The 15,095-nt window shown below is 37.5% G+C and overlaps 1 protein-coding gene across 1 annotated transcript in view; it reads right to left on the bottom strand.

The window, feature by feature from the left end:
* The window catches only part of stk10 (serine/threonine kinase 10), a 56,602-nt gene that overhangs the window by 2,931 nt on the left and 38,576 nt on the right, over nucleotides 1-15,095 (bottom strand). The window contains exons 9-18 of the mRNA XM_052103770.1: nucleotides 14,302-14,979; nucleotides 6,376-6,497; nucleotides 4,537-4,660; nucleotides 4,253-4,432; nucleotides 4,006-4,098; nucleotides 3,747-3,876; nucleotides 2,531-2,655; nucleotides 2,254-2,442; nucleotides 2,053-2,178; nucleotides 1,789-1,902 (exon numbers count right to left, since the gene is read on the bottom strand). Coding sequence (XP_051959730.1) covers nucleotides 1,789-1,902; nucleotides 2,053-2,178; nucleotides 2,254-2,442; nucleotides 2,531-2,655; nucleotides 3,747-3,876; nucleotides 4,006-4,098; nucleotides 4,253-4,432; nucleotides 4,537-4,660; nucleotides 6,376-6,497; nucleotides 14,302-14,979 — 1,881 coding nt within the window. The remainder of the gene's footprint in view (nucleotides 1-1,788; nucleotides 1,903-2,052; nucleotides 2,179-2,253; nucleotides 2,443-2,530; nucleotides 2,656-3,746; nucleotides 3,877-4,005; nucleotides 4,099-4,252; nucleotides 4,433-4,536; nucleotides 4,661-6,375; nucleotides 6,498-14,301; nucleotides 14,980-15,095) is intronic.

Raw genomic sequence — 15,095 nt, 5'->3', positions numbered from 1 at the left:
GGGAATGTATGAGGTACATTTTAGAAGAGTTATAATTATGTAAAGAGAAAAGAAAATAGATTTTACAGGTGTACTTTTAGTCTAATACTTTATTATAATTATACATATTATATACTCTACACTCATCTACTGAGGTACTTCAACTTGGGAATTAACATTACTTGTGTTTGAACATAATATTTATGAGCAAATTGGCGTTTTTTTATTTTAGACATTTCCGTTGAAGCAAAGAATTGTGGGTTGTGAGCGCCCACGAAGGAAACACCTCATGCATCCTCCGAATGCGACTCGCTTTTCGGAAACGAGATGTATGCGGCCGACAAATGCGACCTCCGGAGGACACATCCTTCCAAACGAGACGCAGCCAATGTCATGTAATGAGTAATGTAATGAAGGGAAACCATTATATATTATTAAAATAGTATGTACTTTTACGTCATCGTATTTAATTAAACTAATCTTTATTACTACTTAATAACTACTTTATTTATACACAATAATACTATTGAGAATAATTATAATTACAAATAACTCAAAAGTTATTGCGCAAAATGTATTTTGATTTTATTCTATATGATGCTTTGGCAACATTGTTTTTGAAACTTTCATTCCAATAAAGCCCATTGAATTTAATTGAGAGACCGTTTGATCACAGAACTCGAGGCGCTTACAAAGTTTCCACATTGGATACACACTGTTTAAAATGGCGGAGAAATACCCCCACTTGGACACTATTTTTCCACTGAGAAAGCTACAGAACGCTGACAGCATTTCTGCTTGGGAGTGGCAACAAGCACACGCTCCATTTCTCACACACACACACACACACACACACACATCTATCCAATAACTTGTAAGAAACAGCACAAGCCGTGATACTATTTCTGTTGTGACATTTTTGAATTATTAACGGAGGTTTGGACGCATCATTTGTTTTGAACCAGCAACGGCAGATTCTGATTCATCACGTAAGAAAGTAGTTCCATGCACAAATGTGTTTTTTATGAACGTGCTTGGTTTTTGTATATAAGCAATATCACACATGCAATCCTGCTATATGGCCCTATATCAGCACTGCTGTGATTATATATATATAATTAAAAATAAAAATAACATGCATATAAAAAAATTAAAAAAGAGTGTGTGTGTATATATATATATATATATATATATATATATATATATATATATAATGGGTGGTTTCTGTAAACTGAGTCCAGAGAAAACATGTTTGGATCATATTTTAACTCAAGAAAAACTATTATTATAGTTAATATAATAAATATTATATAAATATTATATTTTTAATATTTTTTACTTTGTTTATATGATCCAAAAATGTTTTCTCTGGTCTCATTTTCCAAAAATAAATCCAATAATTCATAAATTGTAATGTTCACAATCGTACATTAAACATAATTATTTACTTTTTTTATCCTGTCTTTGGAGTGTCTGTGATGTTTGCTCTTCGATGACATTAGATGACAGCAAGTAATATGACATTGAAAAATCAGGGAATATAATTATGTAAAGCCACCTTGAGTATTGAGAAAAGGACTAAATAAATAAAAAAAATATTTGTATAAAAATGATATACAGATACACACTGTATGTCTGAAAAACAGTTGAATAAACCTGTTGTCAAAGGGACTAAAGGAAAGTCTTGTACCAATTTATTTGCCTAAAATGCAAATATATCGTCCAGAAACTATATGTGTGTATTCTACATAGAATTAACTCTCAGTTATTTATGTGCTAGAAGTCAGGAGAAATGAGAGTGTGTCGGACCTTCTTCCTGGGCTTGAGCTGCTCTCTCCAGTCCTTCAGCTGCTGGTTGTGCTGCTCATCCAGTGACTTCAGACGCAGTGTCTCATTCTCTATCAGCAGATGACACTTCTCGTTCTGCATGATACAGTCAAACATAACAGTTAAAGGATTGTTCAATATCTGCTAGAGGTTTATGGTGTCCTCTCTTTCAATATTTCAAGTCAGACACATCCAAAACGTTTGCACAGACTCCAGTGAATCTCACGATTGTACAGTTTGTGTCACCTGTAGCTGCTGTAATTCTCTCATGTTGCTTTCACACTGGCCGATCATCTCCCTCATCTGATTTTCATGTTTCTGCTGCTGGTGCAGTCGCTCCACTTTCTGACGCTTCTCCTCCTGTTTGGAAAACTGAACCAGACAGAGCCAAGTATTAAAGCGGAGAACACATACAGAGATGTGAGGTGACAGAAAGAGCCGCTGTACCTGTTTGATCTTCTCACGGTCTTCTGCAGAGCTTCCAGTGGAGTTGATCCTCAGGCTCTTCTTGAACATCACCATGCGTGTTTTGCCCTCGTTGCGCTGGATCTTGGGCAGTCTGTTCTTCTCCTGCTGCTGCCGGGCCTTCAGGATCTCGATCATGCGGTGGTTATAACACTGCATATGCTCTTGTTCCTGTCACACCACAAACCAGCAGATATGGGTGAGTGTCAGACCACTGAATTATCTTTCACATCAGTGGAAAGAGCTGAAGCTCTCAAACCTTCTCGTGTTTCTTGAGGAGCTGGTGTCTCTGCAGGAAGTACTGGTCCTTCAGCTGTTGTTTGAAGAGCTGGTGTCTCTCATGAAGGTTCTTCTCTTCCAGGTCCCAGATGGTGGCTTCTCGCTCTAGCAGAAGGAAACAGTGGTTAGATTGTAAGCAATTGAGCATACAGCCAAGAGTCTAGGAGTTGATCTAGAGTCCAAAACTTCCCCCAGAATAGACATTTCCACTATATAATATCATGGTCTCAAGGTATTTTCATGATGCCACTGGACATAACTGCTGTGGTCCCAAAAAAATTTAACAAGGGGGCTCGGGGCAAAAAATGCACTTGTAAAGGCTTACAAGTATATATTATCGTTAAAGAGGTCATAGAATAATGATATAATGATTATTAATTGCCATGTTACTTTATCAACATATATTTTAGGCATCAATATATTAACATTAGCTGAAATTAGAAGCCTAATTTGTCTGCTTTCCAATGGCGTAATAGCTTTAGGAAACCACAAGGGGGGGATATAACATTTACTGAAGCCGGTTGGAGAGGCACAGTTGCAGTCCAAAATAGCTTTCGCTGGACAAAAACGCAGTCTCAGTGTGGATGGAAAAATTTATGTTTTCAAATGAAAACATATTACTGTGGACATGGCCTTAGTTCAGGCATGAAACTGAATGGTGCAAACTGATTTTTTGAACGCGTTATCTGTTAGATAATCAGCAGCTTGCATGTGATATTTTAAGCCCATCGGCACACATGGTGCAAGCTGATAGGTCCTTTGAAGTGAAACAGGATAGCCAAACAACCTGTGTACTCTCTCTTTGCCTAACATTTAAATTTGCTCAGAGTTTTCTCTGAAACCCCCCTCCTCACCAGCTCCACCTGTCTAGATCTGCTACATGGGGATTGTATTTTTTTGTCTATTTTGTCAAGACCAATATCGTATCAATATGTCATACCCACTTTAACATGCTAAATCTATCCAAGAGTTGTCCTGACTGAACTTAAGTTATCATTACTTTCAGAAATGAGGCAACAAAAGAAATGTTTTATTTGTTTTTAAACTAAATAGGGATCTGCAACACTGAAATCACATGAAGTGAAAAAAGAATATGTAATTCTAAAATGTTTTTTTATTCCAAATCGGTCAATCTGTCATTTCTAAAGTTTGAGAAATTAAGCTTTATCCTCTCATAAATACTATCCCATCTATACCTCTGATGAGATGATGTTTGTTGTTGAGGAACAGGCGCTCCGTCTCTGAGATTTCTCGCTTGTTTTCGTCAACGATACTCTTCAGCGTTGACTCAAGATACGCCTTCTGATCCGCAACATACTTCTCTTCCTGTACAAAGAACAGTCATGAATTATAATACAGACAACCTCTGACACAGACAAACACGGATGATTACAATAATAATGCTCAGCCTATAGATGATGTCATCTGATGTGGCCATCCATTTGTGAAGCATACCTCGGTTTCTTTCATCTGTTGAAAGTTGTGCAATTTGACCTTCATACTGTCTTTCCTCAGACTCCTGGGAAGTTTCTCCACCTCTTGTTTTACCTGAGACAAAATCAACATACTATATATGTATATGCCATCTATCTACTGTGGCCCCTTAAAGTGTTTGCACATGTTAGTCACACTTGCAAATATATATATATATATATTTTTTTTTTTTTTTTTTTCACATTTCAGAAATGACTCATTCGGTCACCTCTTTCTTCTTGTGTTTCATCTGGTCCAGGAATTTATGGTAGGCTTTTTCCTGTTCGGCACGGATGCGTTTGGTCTCGTCTCGCAGTCGTATGGCATGATCCGTCTCCATCTTCTCTATGGTCTGTTTCTGCAGTTTCTCCATAGTCTCCAGCTCTGTGTCATAGAATTTCTTCTTGGCCTTTGAACACATACATAGATGGATATTTCAACACTGTTACACATTTTGAACATTTCACATGGATTCTTACATTTATTATAATGTAGTGTCAGAGAGACACTCACATTCATCTCCTGGTCAAATCTGCGTTGCATCTGCTCTCGCTGGTCTTTGAGTTTGAGGTTGAGCACGGCCTGAGAGCGATGCTGCTCTTTCTGTAACAGACGCAGCTCTCGCAGCTCCTGACGCCTGCATGTGCAAGTACACAGACATTTACACACATGTGCAAAAAAATGCCAAAACACCATTATGTTATGGTTGGTTGCCAGACCATTGCTATGCAGTTGCTAGGGTGTTCTGGGAGGTTCCCTTCCTTGAATTCAGCTCATTTCAGGAATCTTTTTGACAAACGTATTAAAAAGACACTGTTCAAAAGCATAATTTGTCTGCAAAACGGATATCATATCTAGCGTTGTTTTTGTTCTTGCATGCAGCAAACTCATCTAAACAGAAAGGGTGAAAAGCGGCAGAAGACACTGAAAAGATGGCGCATGCTCTAAAGATGCAATTCAAGGGACGGGGTGGGGGACACACATAAAAGCACACAAATTGTTCCTGGATGTTGCCAATGGCGACTAGATCTTAAATTATTGATGCAATAATTTTGTGTTGCATTTACAATTTTTTATTAATTTTTTTTGGCCATTTTAGTCACAATCTGCAGCTCTGCTTATGGGCTGGTTCTTTTGTAGTTACAACAAAAATCATTCAGCACGACCAGTGTAGTCCGATTCCCGAACTAATGACTCTTATGAGCTGGTTCTTTTTAATCTAATGCTAAACATTCACCATAGTCCAATTCCCAAATGAATGGGAATGTGAAACATTCAGAGTAATTGGTGTAGTCTGATGCAGTTAAAATTGCATTTATTTCCAAATATTTGTTCCTCAAAAGTATTCACTCTGTTAAGGAATTGGACCCGGAATCGTTAAAATCTTTACAATTACAATCCATAGTCTGCGGTGTAGATAAGGCTCCCTCCTTCAATATCAGTTTATGAAGGAATTTTATTGCCCGTCATGTGGAAATCATAAGTCTGATCTTTCAGTCAAGCCGCCTATCACATATCATTCATGTACAGCCCAAACAGTCCAGGACAAGTTTAAAAGCCAAACAGGATAGGATTATGATTTTGGTCAAAACTCCATGAACTTGAACGTTAGAGGATGGCAATAAAACAACAACTGTAACTTGTAATATAGAATGAATTTTCTTGCCACACTAATAAAAGAGGGCTTGGTTGTTGAATAACACATGCCAAGTGTCCCGCTGACCAAAGAATGTCCAGAATGCAGCAACTGTCTGTTCTGTGACGGTCACGGCCCACAGACGGCATCATGGGAAACAACGCCCTCGCCTCATTTATTACATGACTTCACACACAACTGTGCAAAATATACATACTACAGAAATAGTACGAATAGTATGCTAGTATGCTATTCTGAACAAAGCCTTGTAGATCTAGTGTCTGTATTTGAGCTAACACACATGTACAAGCACTTTCACACCACTAGATGGCAGAAGTGGATATGTTTTGCACAATGGTTTTGTCAATATTCTTTATCAATAAATAAATAAATGAACTCAATATAAATCAATATAACTCAATATAAAAAGATCAGCACAAAAACCGAACAGTTCATGAGATTTCTGATGATGCATTGATCTGTTTAAGGGAGATCTGATCACTCTATTTGGTCTTTAAAAACAGCCCACTTCCTCTGGCAGAGCACTATGATTCTCTTGTGTATTTATGTCCTATTCGGAAAGACCGGAGGCCTTAAATAGTCTGTTTATTCAGCCGATATCCAAGAAAAAGTGAAAAAAAAACAAAAACAAACAGATGTTTCCTCCTAAAGAGCTTGAGTAAAGAGAGAAAGGAGAGGTGAAGCTTTGAACTTGCCTGAGGAACCTCATCTCCTCATCTTTCTTCTCGTCGTCAGTGATGATTTTGGAGGTGGTGACGCTCACATCCACACCATCAACCCGGAATTTACGGGTGCGTTTGAGCGTCTTCTTGGAGTCCTGGATGAAAACAAACAGTAAAATTTCACTAGAAGTCACAGAAATGTCCCAGATATTTCAAATGTAGGGGGAACAAATGCTGCAGTGGAGAATTCCTCTTTCTTTTTTTATTATTTGATATATTAATATTTATCTGATATATGAAAAATCTTAAAGGTCCTAAATGTATGCAAAATATAATTTCATATTTTATTGGAATTGTTTTGAGGTTAAAAATGACCAGAACATTTTCTTAATAGGCTTTGTGAGAATCACCCGCCCACAAAATAAAAACTTGAAAATCAAGAGGTTGACTTGTGTTGATGGGAGGATTTGAGGTTGTGGGCAGAAATTGACAAACAAAAGTATACCAGTAACAGAGGCACAATAGAGAAAGAAAGAGATTGCTGTGAACAGGAAGTTGTGAGATTGCTATGATCCTGCAAAGCCAGTTCTGACAGGAAGTGGTAGCAGCTCATGAGCTGAATGTGAACACCGCATGAACGACAGCTCGAGAGAGAGAGTATGAGCAGGAATCTCACCAAACCAGTCAAGAACAACATGTCCAGCTCATATTTCACCCCAAAATCAATAGAAGGAAATTATATTTGGTTTAAAGAAAATTAAGCCGTTTTATGACCAATAAGATTGTTTGCATTGCAACATTATTGTGACAACCCTACCTAACCCTCGCATATTTCCCATTTTCACTTTTCATAATGCAAAAAATAAACGGTCTAATAACAATAATCCAACAAAAATAAAGATATATGAATAAAGGAAAAGTAAGGATGCACTGATAGGAATATGTTTGGCCGATACGATTTTTAACTAAAAATGATAGCGGTACCAATATTGTGCAACTGACCCAATTTTGTCATCAGACCACTATTTTACTTGGGAATACTTAAATGTACAAAGAGGTACAAAAGGCTTTTTCACTTAAAACAATAAATTATTTCCATTGAACATCAGATCTGTTGAATCCAGTTGAACATTTTTAAAAAAGAGCCACATGCATTTATAAGATTAAAAAAAATGAAAAACTAAATATGACAACATGATGAAAAAAGCTTATTTTGCACATCTAAAACTTTTTCACGGTTTAAAACCCAGCCTTTTAAGGTTTAATAATCCTGCAAGGCCATTTCGCAATTTCAATCTTAATTCAATGGATTATGCAGCATTAATGTATATCATACAGCTACATATAATTTTTCTTTGCATTAACGCGAGAACGAGAATAATAATAAAATATTATATGTTCCAAACCTTCTACATATTGTGGCTATTATTATTTCTGGATTGTGCATTAGAATTCACAGGGTGTTACTAATTCATTATAAATAAACCATCATATCTGCGATTTTCAAGCTTATTACCCATTGTGAAGGCGGCGGCGTGGCCGAGCGCCAGGCTGTGGAGAGTGAAGCAGTGGAGATCAGTGGTGAATGATTTCCACCTGTGCTTAACACCGGTCTTGTGTTTCAGTGAGGAGTGATTGGGGCTTTTAAGGAGAGGAGACAGCGGCAGTTGAGAGAGAGAGCCCAGCTGAGAAGCTGCTTGTGTGTTAGCCGCTGCCGTGTTGCAACTTATGAGTGTTTGAAGCGCCGCCATGCCGTAAGCAAACAAAGTTATTTTTGAGAATATAAGAGTGACATTCCTGAGTTGGAATCGCCATCTACCTCAACTCATTATACTCTTATGCAGATGTTTTTAATTTGGTCGGTAGCCGATACATCGGTGCATCCTTAAGTAAAAGTGTTTATACGTCATGGTAGTATGCATTGTACTGCCTTTAATTGTAATGCAATGACTTTAAAATCAGCATAATTTAGAGGTAAACCGATATATCAGTTTTACCGATTAATCGGTACCGATAGTTGCTTTTTGGAACTATCGGTTATTGGCAAAAATGAGTCCTCTGATAATTATGTTTTTACATTGAAGCGAGTGCATGCAAAGAAAAATGCAACTTTATGAAAGGATCCCTCGACAGCACCTTCAACGCGTGTCCAACTTCATATATTGTGATTATATTACTATTATAGACTATAAAAAGCTCAATTTGGTCAATATTAAAAACAGAGCACTGTAACAAAAGGCAAGTTTATGTCGTTTCAAAATAAGAGTCCCAGGTGTGTTTCAGGCATATTTAGGAGTTAAAAGTCCCAAGTTATGCACCCATCTTATGCATCTTTTTTCTGATTATTATTGGGATTTTGGTTGAAAAGTAAACTATATCTAGGGTTTTATTCATTTTGCACTCTGGCCTCGATGTCTGTTCCGATTAAGAGAATGTTGTAACATTCTGTCAATAGATTTTAAAAACCATCAGCTGAATAATCGGTTATAGGCCTTTTCCACCACCTGAGTTATCGTATCGTCATAATCCATTATTGGTCGACCTCTAATAACAATAATAAGAATCAAATAAAAATCACAATAAAAATCAATTATTCCCAAGTAAATAATCCAGATGCACTACAGTAATGAGAATTTGGGGGAAAGTGTGCTTGTCCTACAAAAATAAATAAAATCTAAATGTTATTGTATTTTTTTTATTTTTGTTACATGTAACCTGGACATGTCTTTGTGCTGTTCTGAGCTCATTCACTGCTGTCATTCAATGCAAATATGTGAATCTCACAATGAACTTTTGGATTTCTTCATGCAAGGAATTTGTTTTATCAAGATGGCACATGTACCAATGGCATACTGAAGACTGCACGCTCTAGTTAATCAGATCAAATACGGTTATGATGGTGATCTATCCTGCTAAGTGACATGGTTTTGATCTTGTCAGACAAATGTCATCACTTATGCATTAAGACCTGTATGTGCTTAACACAGCTGAGTAAACATGCACATCCTGAAGGACACTGAAGGAAAAGGGTTTGTATTTCATTTCGTCTATACAGTGTCGGGGAGTACTGGTAACTAACTAAAAGTAGAGACGCTAACTTAGCTAGTTTTCCAGTAGTGTGCCAGTAGCTAATCAGCAAACTACTTATGCCAAGAAATAGCTATGAAGCGTTCTCTCTCAAGTATTCTAGGAAAGGCCGATTCAATTTATTGAACTGGTTCCAAAAAAGGCTTCAATGCAGAATGATTATATCTTTTTGTGATCACATATTTCATTAAATAAAAAAAAAAAACTACTTTTTATTAGTATCTTGCAATGTAATTACATTGTCGCCTGGCACACTACAGATCTTAGCTTTGTGGGAAAGTGTATGTGTTGAGCGTGATAGGATCTGCTGTTGCGAGACACTGAATGATGTCTGTCCATCCTGTGATGTGGTTTCAGTCTGCCGCAGGTTTCGATACCGATGGTAGTATCAGAACTGAAGGTCAGGAAAGAGTTAAACTGATGAATTCCACAGAGTAAAAAGCAGACATGAGAAATGGGGCTGTTTTCTGGCACCCTAAACAATGAACAGAACGCCAGTGATGGCCGTCCCGACAATCATCACAGAGACAGATGTACAATGCTGAATGAACCAGAAACAAAGAGTGTTTACTGGTAACGGATGGAAGATCTGACATGATCTTCAAAAGGCGAGCTGCTTGAAAAATGCGAGTGAATGACTTCATTTAAAGAAATGCTATGGGTTCAATACAAGTTTAAGCTCTATGACAAAAAATAATAATTTCAACTCTTCCTCAACTTGTAAAAACAAGAAAATAAAATAATGTTTAGAGTTACAGTGGAAATATATGGGGCAAACCATTGTACTGGGAAAAACATTAAAATACACTGTTCAAAGCATAAACACAATACTTAGTGTGCAATTTGTGCACGACTAGCGGTACCAAAGGGAACTACAATCTGTTTAAGCGTTTTGACTGGTCCAGACTAAATAAGGCCTGTTCAACCAATAAGTCAGAGATACCATGTAACTTCTGTATGATATGCACCAGAAAGGGACTGTTTATATAGAGAAATCTCCACACACAGAAATTACTTTAGCCACTTAAACTCATTTTTGGGCTGCCGCTTTCAATTTTTCACACTCAAATTTAAAAGCTCACCATTCACGCATACTGTAGACAAAAAAATGGGTCTATTTTTTTACTGAATCCCGCCAAAACAAAAACTTGAAATATCCATAAATAATATTGTGTGTGTGTTTAAAATCTTATGATATTGGGGGGGGGGTACCTTATTTTCTCTACCTCACTTTGAATTAGTCTCATTTCATTCCACCAACAAGCACTAGAATTTATTTTTTCCCTCCATCACATTATTCAGATCTGAAATATAGGTGGCACTCTAACGCATTTTAGCCCTCACAGATGTGCTCGTCCATAGACATTCAATCTAATTTTCAGTTCATGCACCTCCCCATTGCTTCACTGAATATCTCGGCCTCTGAGTGGACTAGAAGCTCAGTTTAATTGTCATTATAAAGCTGGGATCCTTTCCTTTGTGATGATATATAACAAATTATCATTATATTTTTTATGATGATTTGTTTAGCATGCTTTTCCTTCTGGATGTCATATTTTGTTCTGGACATCCAAGATATAACATTAGATTATTCAGTCAAGCAAGCTCACAGCCAAGTAAACAATGGCTCATTTTGTTTCCTGAGAATGAGGGATTTCATTTGATATATAAATGGTCCATTTATGTGCTATGTGAAGAACTTTAATTTTCATATAAATATTTCTACCTCATTACCTCTAGGGGGTGCTAATTTTCACTGCAAAGGTTTGAGTCCTTATTTTGTTATTTTAAGAAAAATAAATGCAGAAGTGATGATTATCTCTGAAAAGGTCAGATTCTAAACTTTCAAATGACACCTCATATGCCTGACTTATGTCCAGTATACGGAGAATCAAACAAACGTTTTCGCAAAATATAGGTTAACGATTTTTATGTTCAAACAGTTTAAAACCCTGATATTTTATATTTTTGTAATAGGTTAACGATTTTTAGGACATTTCTAAACCGTTTTAAACCCTGATATGTGCGATTTTATTTTCTAGAAATAAACATCAAAATAATAAAATGTAAAAATAAAATACAATCAAACAAAATCTTACATAAGCCATTTTTTTACATTTATTTGATTATTTGTGTGTTATTGATGTGTGTGATTTAGTTATTGTTTTTAAGCATATAAAACATTAAATAAATATCAAATTAATTAAATAAACAAATTGGGGTAACAGGGTTGCAGATTTAGCCTAATTTAAGCCATCACTTAAGTTTTTATAAACTTATATTTACCATAAAAAAAAAAATGTGGGACACAGCTAAAGATTACACGTTTGGTATTTAAAATGACCAATTAAAAAAAATATTTCTTTATGGAATGAATATAAATTCAAAATGATGACACATTTGTAGGATTTTAATTGTTCGATATGGTCAAGAATGTCGAAAAATCCAAGGTGTGACGAGACAAAATCAGCATGTTAAAGGAATAGAGCACCCAAAAATAAAAATGTAGTCATCATTTACTAACGGAGTGTGAAAACTGCAGCATCTACAAAATCCATACTGAAACCAAAAACAACTTTGAAGCCATGTTTCTCAATTTCAGTGTTGCAATAGATTGTGCCTCTTTAAAATCATGGGACACCAATCTGTACCCTATTAGTGAAAAACACCATCTGTCACTTCCTGTCAGTCAAATCTTTAATACATGCAGAACTGTACGGTTTCGTCCATTGAGCATTAGGAGCTGATTTGGATGGGTGAGGTTTCTGTAGACAGGCTCAGCTCTGTTTGACAACTTCCACACCCTGTTTGAGCTGTGTACCTTCACTGTACTACTGTCTGGACTGCCCACTCAGTGCCACCACACGCTTCCAGAATGTTCCACAAGCGCTCATAAGCAGGGCTCTGTTCAACTGCGGCCCAAATGTGTAGCTGGCGCTCACTCGGTAAACCGATGTCAACATGGTATATGTAGAAGTATTAATGAAAAGACCAAGTGTTTTATTGGTATGGTGACCAGATTCCTGCTCGTGGAAAGTGGGACGGCCCCTCCCAGCAAAAATAAAATTGACATATCCTTACCTAGTCACAGATCAATGTGAAGTAGAGGGTGCATCTGTAACTGTTGTCACCTTGTACTTTTCGCTGGCAGCTATATTTCTCAGTGCGCTTGTCTTTCAAGAGTTTATCGTAAAATGCAGAGCAGTCCAAAATTAAGACGTACGAAAAGCATTGCCTTCATGTCCATTATACACAGAGTCGAGACTCATCAGAGATTTATATTAACACGTTAATTCAGTGTGATTAATTATACAAAAATAACCCCGCCCTCTTTTGGCTATTCTACCCACATTTGGATGTCTTCGGCCTGCAGCTATTCCTACTTGGGTATTTCAGAAAGCATAAAATGAGTAAAGGAGCCACACAGCAGTAAATGTTCTTACTTTCGTTCCGTAAAAGACAGACGGACGGAGCACAACTCAGAATAAAGGGGCCTTAAGACGTGATTTGAAAGTTTAAAACTATTTTTGAATTGGCACAAGTTCCTAAAAACTCTATTTATAATGTTTATTAAACAATCGTTAATATAAAACCAGTGAAATATGGAAAAATCTCAGCGAGACGCTCCAAAAAACATCCGTCTGATGCATCAACCAAAAAAAGTAGCACAGATTGATACGAGAATGCATCCTATGCAAGGTTAATTTTGTTTGCAATTTTGGTTAATTTTAAAATTGTGGATTTTGCAGATAGTGTTAGGTGGTGGAAAAGGCAATAACCAATTAATTGGCTGGTAGTTTAAAAATTATTTCTAGAATGATAAAACATTTCTTAGCCTTTGCTTATTATGAAGGGTTCATACATTAAGCCTAAAAAGAGCATCATAAATCCCAAAGCAGTTTATTGTGCAACCAAATTCGCAATAATAACCAGGAAAATACAATTTGGTGCATAATGCGGGACTTTTAACTATAAACAAGCTATACATTGGGGACATGGCTCCATTACAATGCTCTAAACTTTTTATAGCAAATATATTCACCAGATGAAGAGAGTTTTGTAAATATATATGTGGTGAGCAGGGCGGAGCCAAGCGGCGCCTGGGCAGAGCGAGGTTGGGAAGATAAGTGGTGAATGACTTCCACCTGTGTGTTCCAGCGAGGGGAGGCAGGAGTATTTAAGAAGAGACCGCGGCAGATGGGAGAGAGATGCACAAAGCTTGTCGGTGTTCTTGTGCGTTTTATGATTTGACGTAGCTGAAAAGCAGTGCGGGTTTTTGTTTCTTTATACACTGAAAAGAGTTATTAAATGTCTATGTGTTTGTCAAGCCGGTCCCAGCTTCCTCCTTTGCCATCGTTAAGTGTTACAATATAGATTAAAAAATAACTATCCACAACTATTGGCAGAGAATTTTGCCAATAACCGATAGTTCCAAAAGGCAACAATCGGCACAGAACATATCGGTCTACGTCTAATATTAACAATGCACTAACCCTTTGCAGTGTTTTTCGCACCTTTTAATATTTTTTATTGAATCGACTGAAATAATCCAGTCACAGTATGTTGGGAATTTCCCCGCTTGAGCTGTAAGAGCTGAACACCTGTACAATGAAATTTAATACCAGGCTAATTACCTCACTCAAACACATCCTATCTATTTTTGACATTAATCAGCTAGATCCACAAAATAAACGTACATCTGCACGGACAACAAAGCCAATGATCAGGTGAACCTGAACTAAGCTTGTCAAAATGCGTAAAACAACTCACTAGGTTTTGGAACAGAGCTTTAGTTTCACTAAAAAGGAACTTTACAACCCCCAGCAAACAGGTCTATTATGTACAAAATAATAGAAACAAATACAGATGTACCCGAAAAGAGATGGACCCGGAGTCCTTGTTGACAGACATATCTCCAGACATATTCAGGCTGATGTCCATGTTCTCACTGCCAGTGTCAGAGTGTCGCTTCGATAACCTGCCGTTTGCATAAGGAACCAAACTGTCCACATCCGCCCCAACCAAAGACGACCTGTCGCTCACCCCAGACACCAGGTTTATCTGCTCCTTGGATGTGGTTTTGTCGAGCATCTCGTATGGTTGTTTGGTGGATAGAAGTGAGTCTGGAGCTCCCTCTTGGTGGGCTTCTTTCAAAGGTTTCACTGACATCACCGATGGTTGCTTCTGGGTGTCTGAAGTAGACTGCAATGACAATGAAGGTTCTGCTTTCATCAGTGGTAAAGGTAGCTCCAGTTCGGAGTTCTCAACCACTTTGGTGTCCTCCTCCAAGGTAGGTGTGCTTTTCCCATCCTCAATCCCAGAGTCAGAGCTGGAGGTCTTGCCTGATGTCTCGCTCTCAGGTTTGTCATGATCTTCATCAGGGAACTTATCGCTGAGGCTGTCCTCCTGCTCTTTGATGGGGGTCTTGGTGGACACGGGCTTCCTCGGCTCCTCCTCAACCTCCATTAGAGTTTCGGTGAGGTGCAGGTCATGAGGATGGTCCCCTTCTAAACTGGTTTCACTGGGTTCAGACGGGTCCTTTCCTGGGGCCTAGAAACAGGTTATGATAGAGAGAAGGTTATGATATATACACTACCAGTGTTTGACTGAATTTGTTTCTAATGATGTTAAAAACCTGTTGTAGGCATTTATAAATTGTGCCTACA

This window comes from Xyrauchen texanus, chromosome 34 (assembly GCF_025860055.1).
Source record: "Xyrauchen texanus isolate HMW12.3.18 chromosome 34, RBS_HiC_50CHRs, whole genome shotgun sequence".
NCBI lineage: Eukaryota > Metazoa > Chordata > Actinopteri > Cypriniformes > Catostomidae > Xyrauchen > Xyrauchen texanus.
This window is presented reverse-complemented; position numbering and strand designations above follow the sequence as displayed.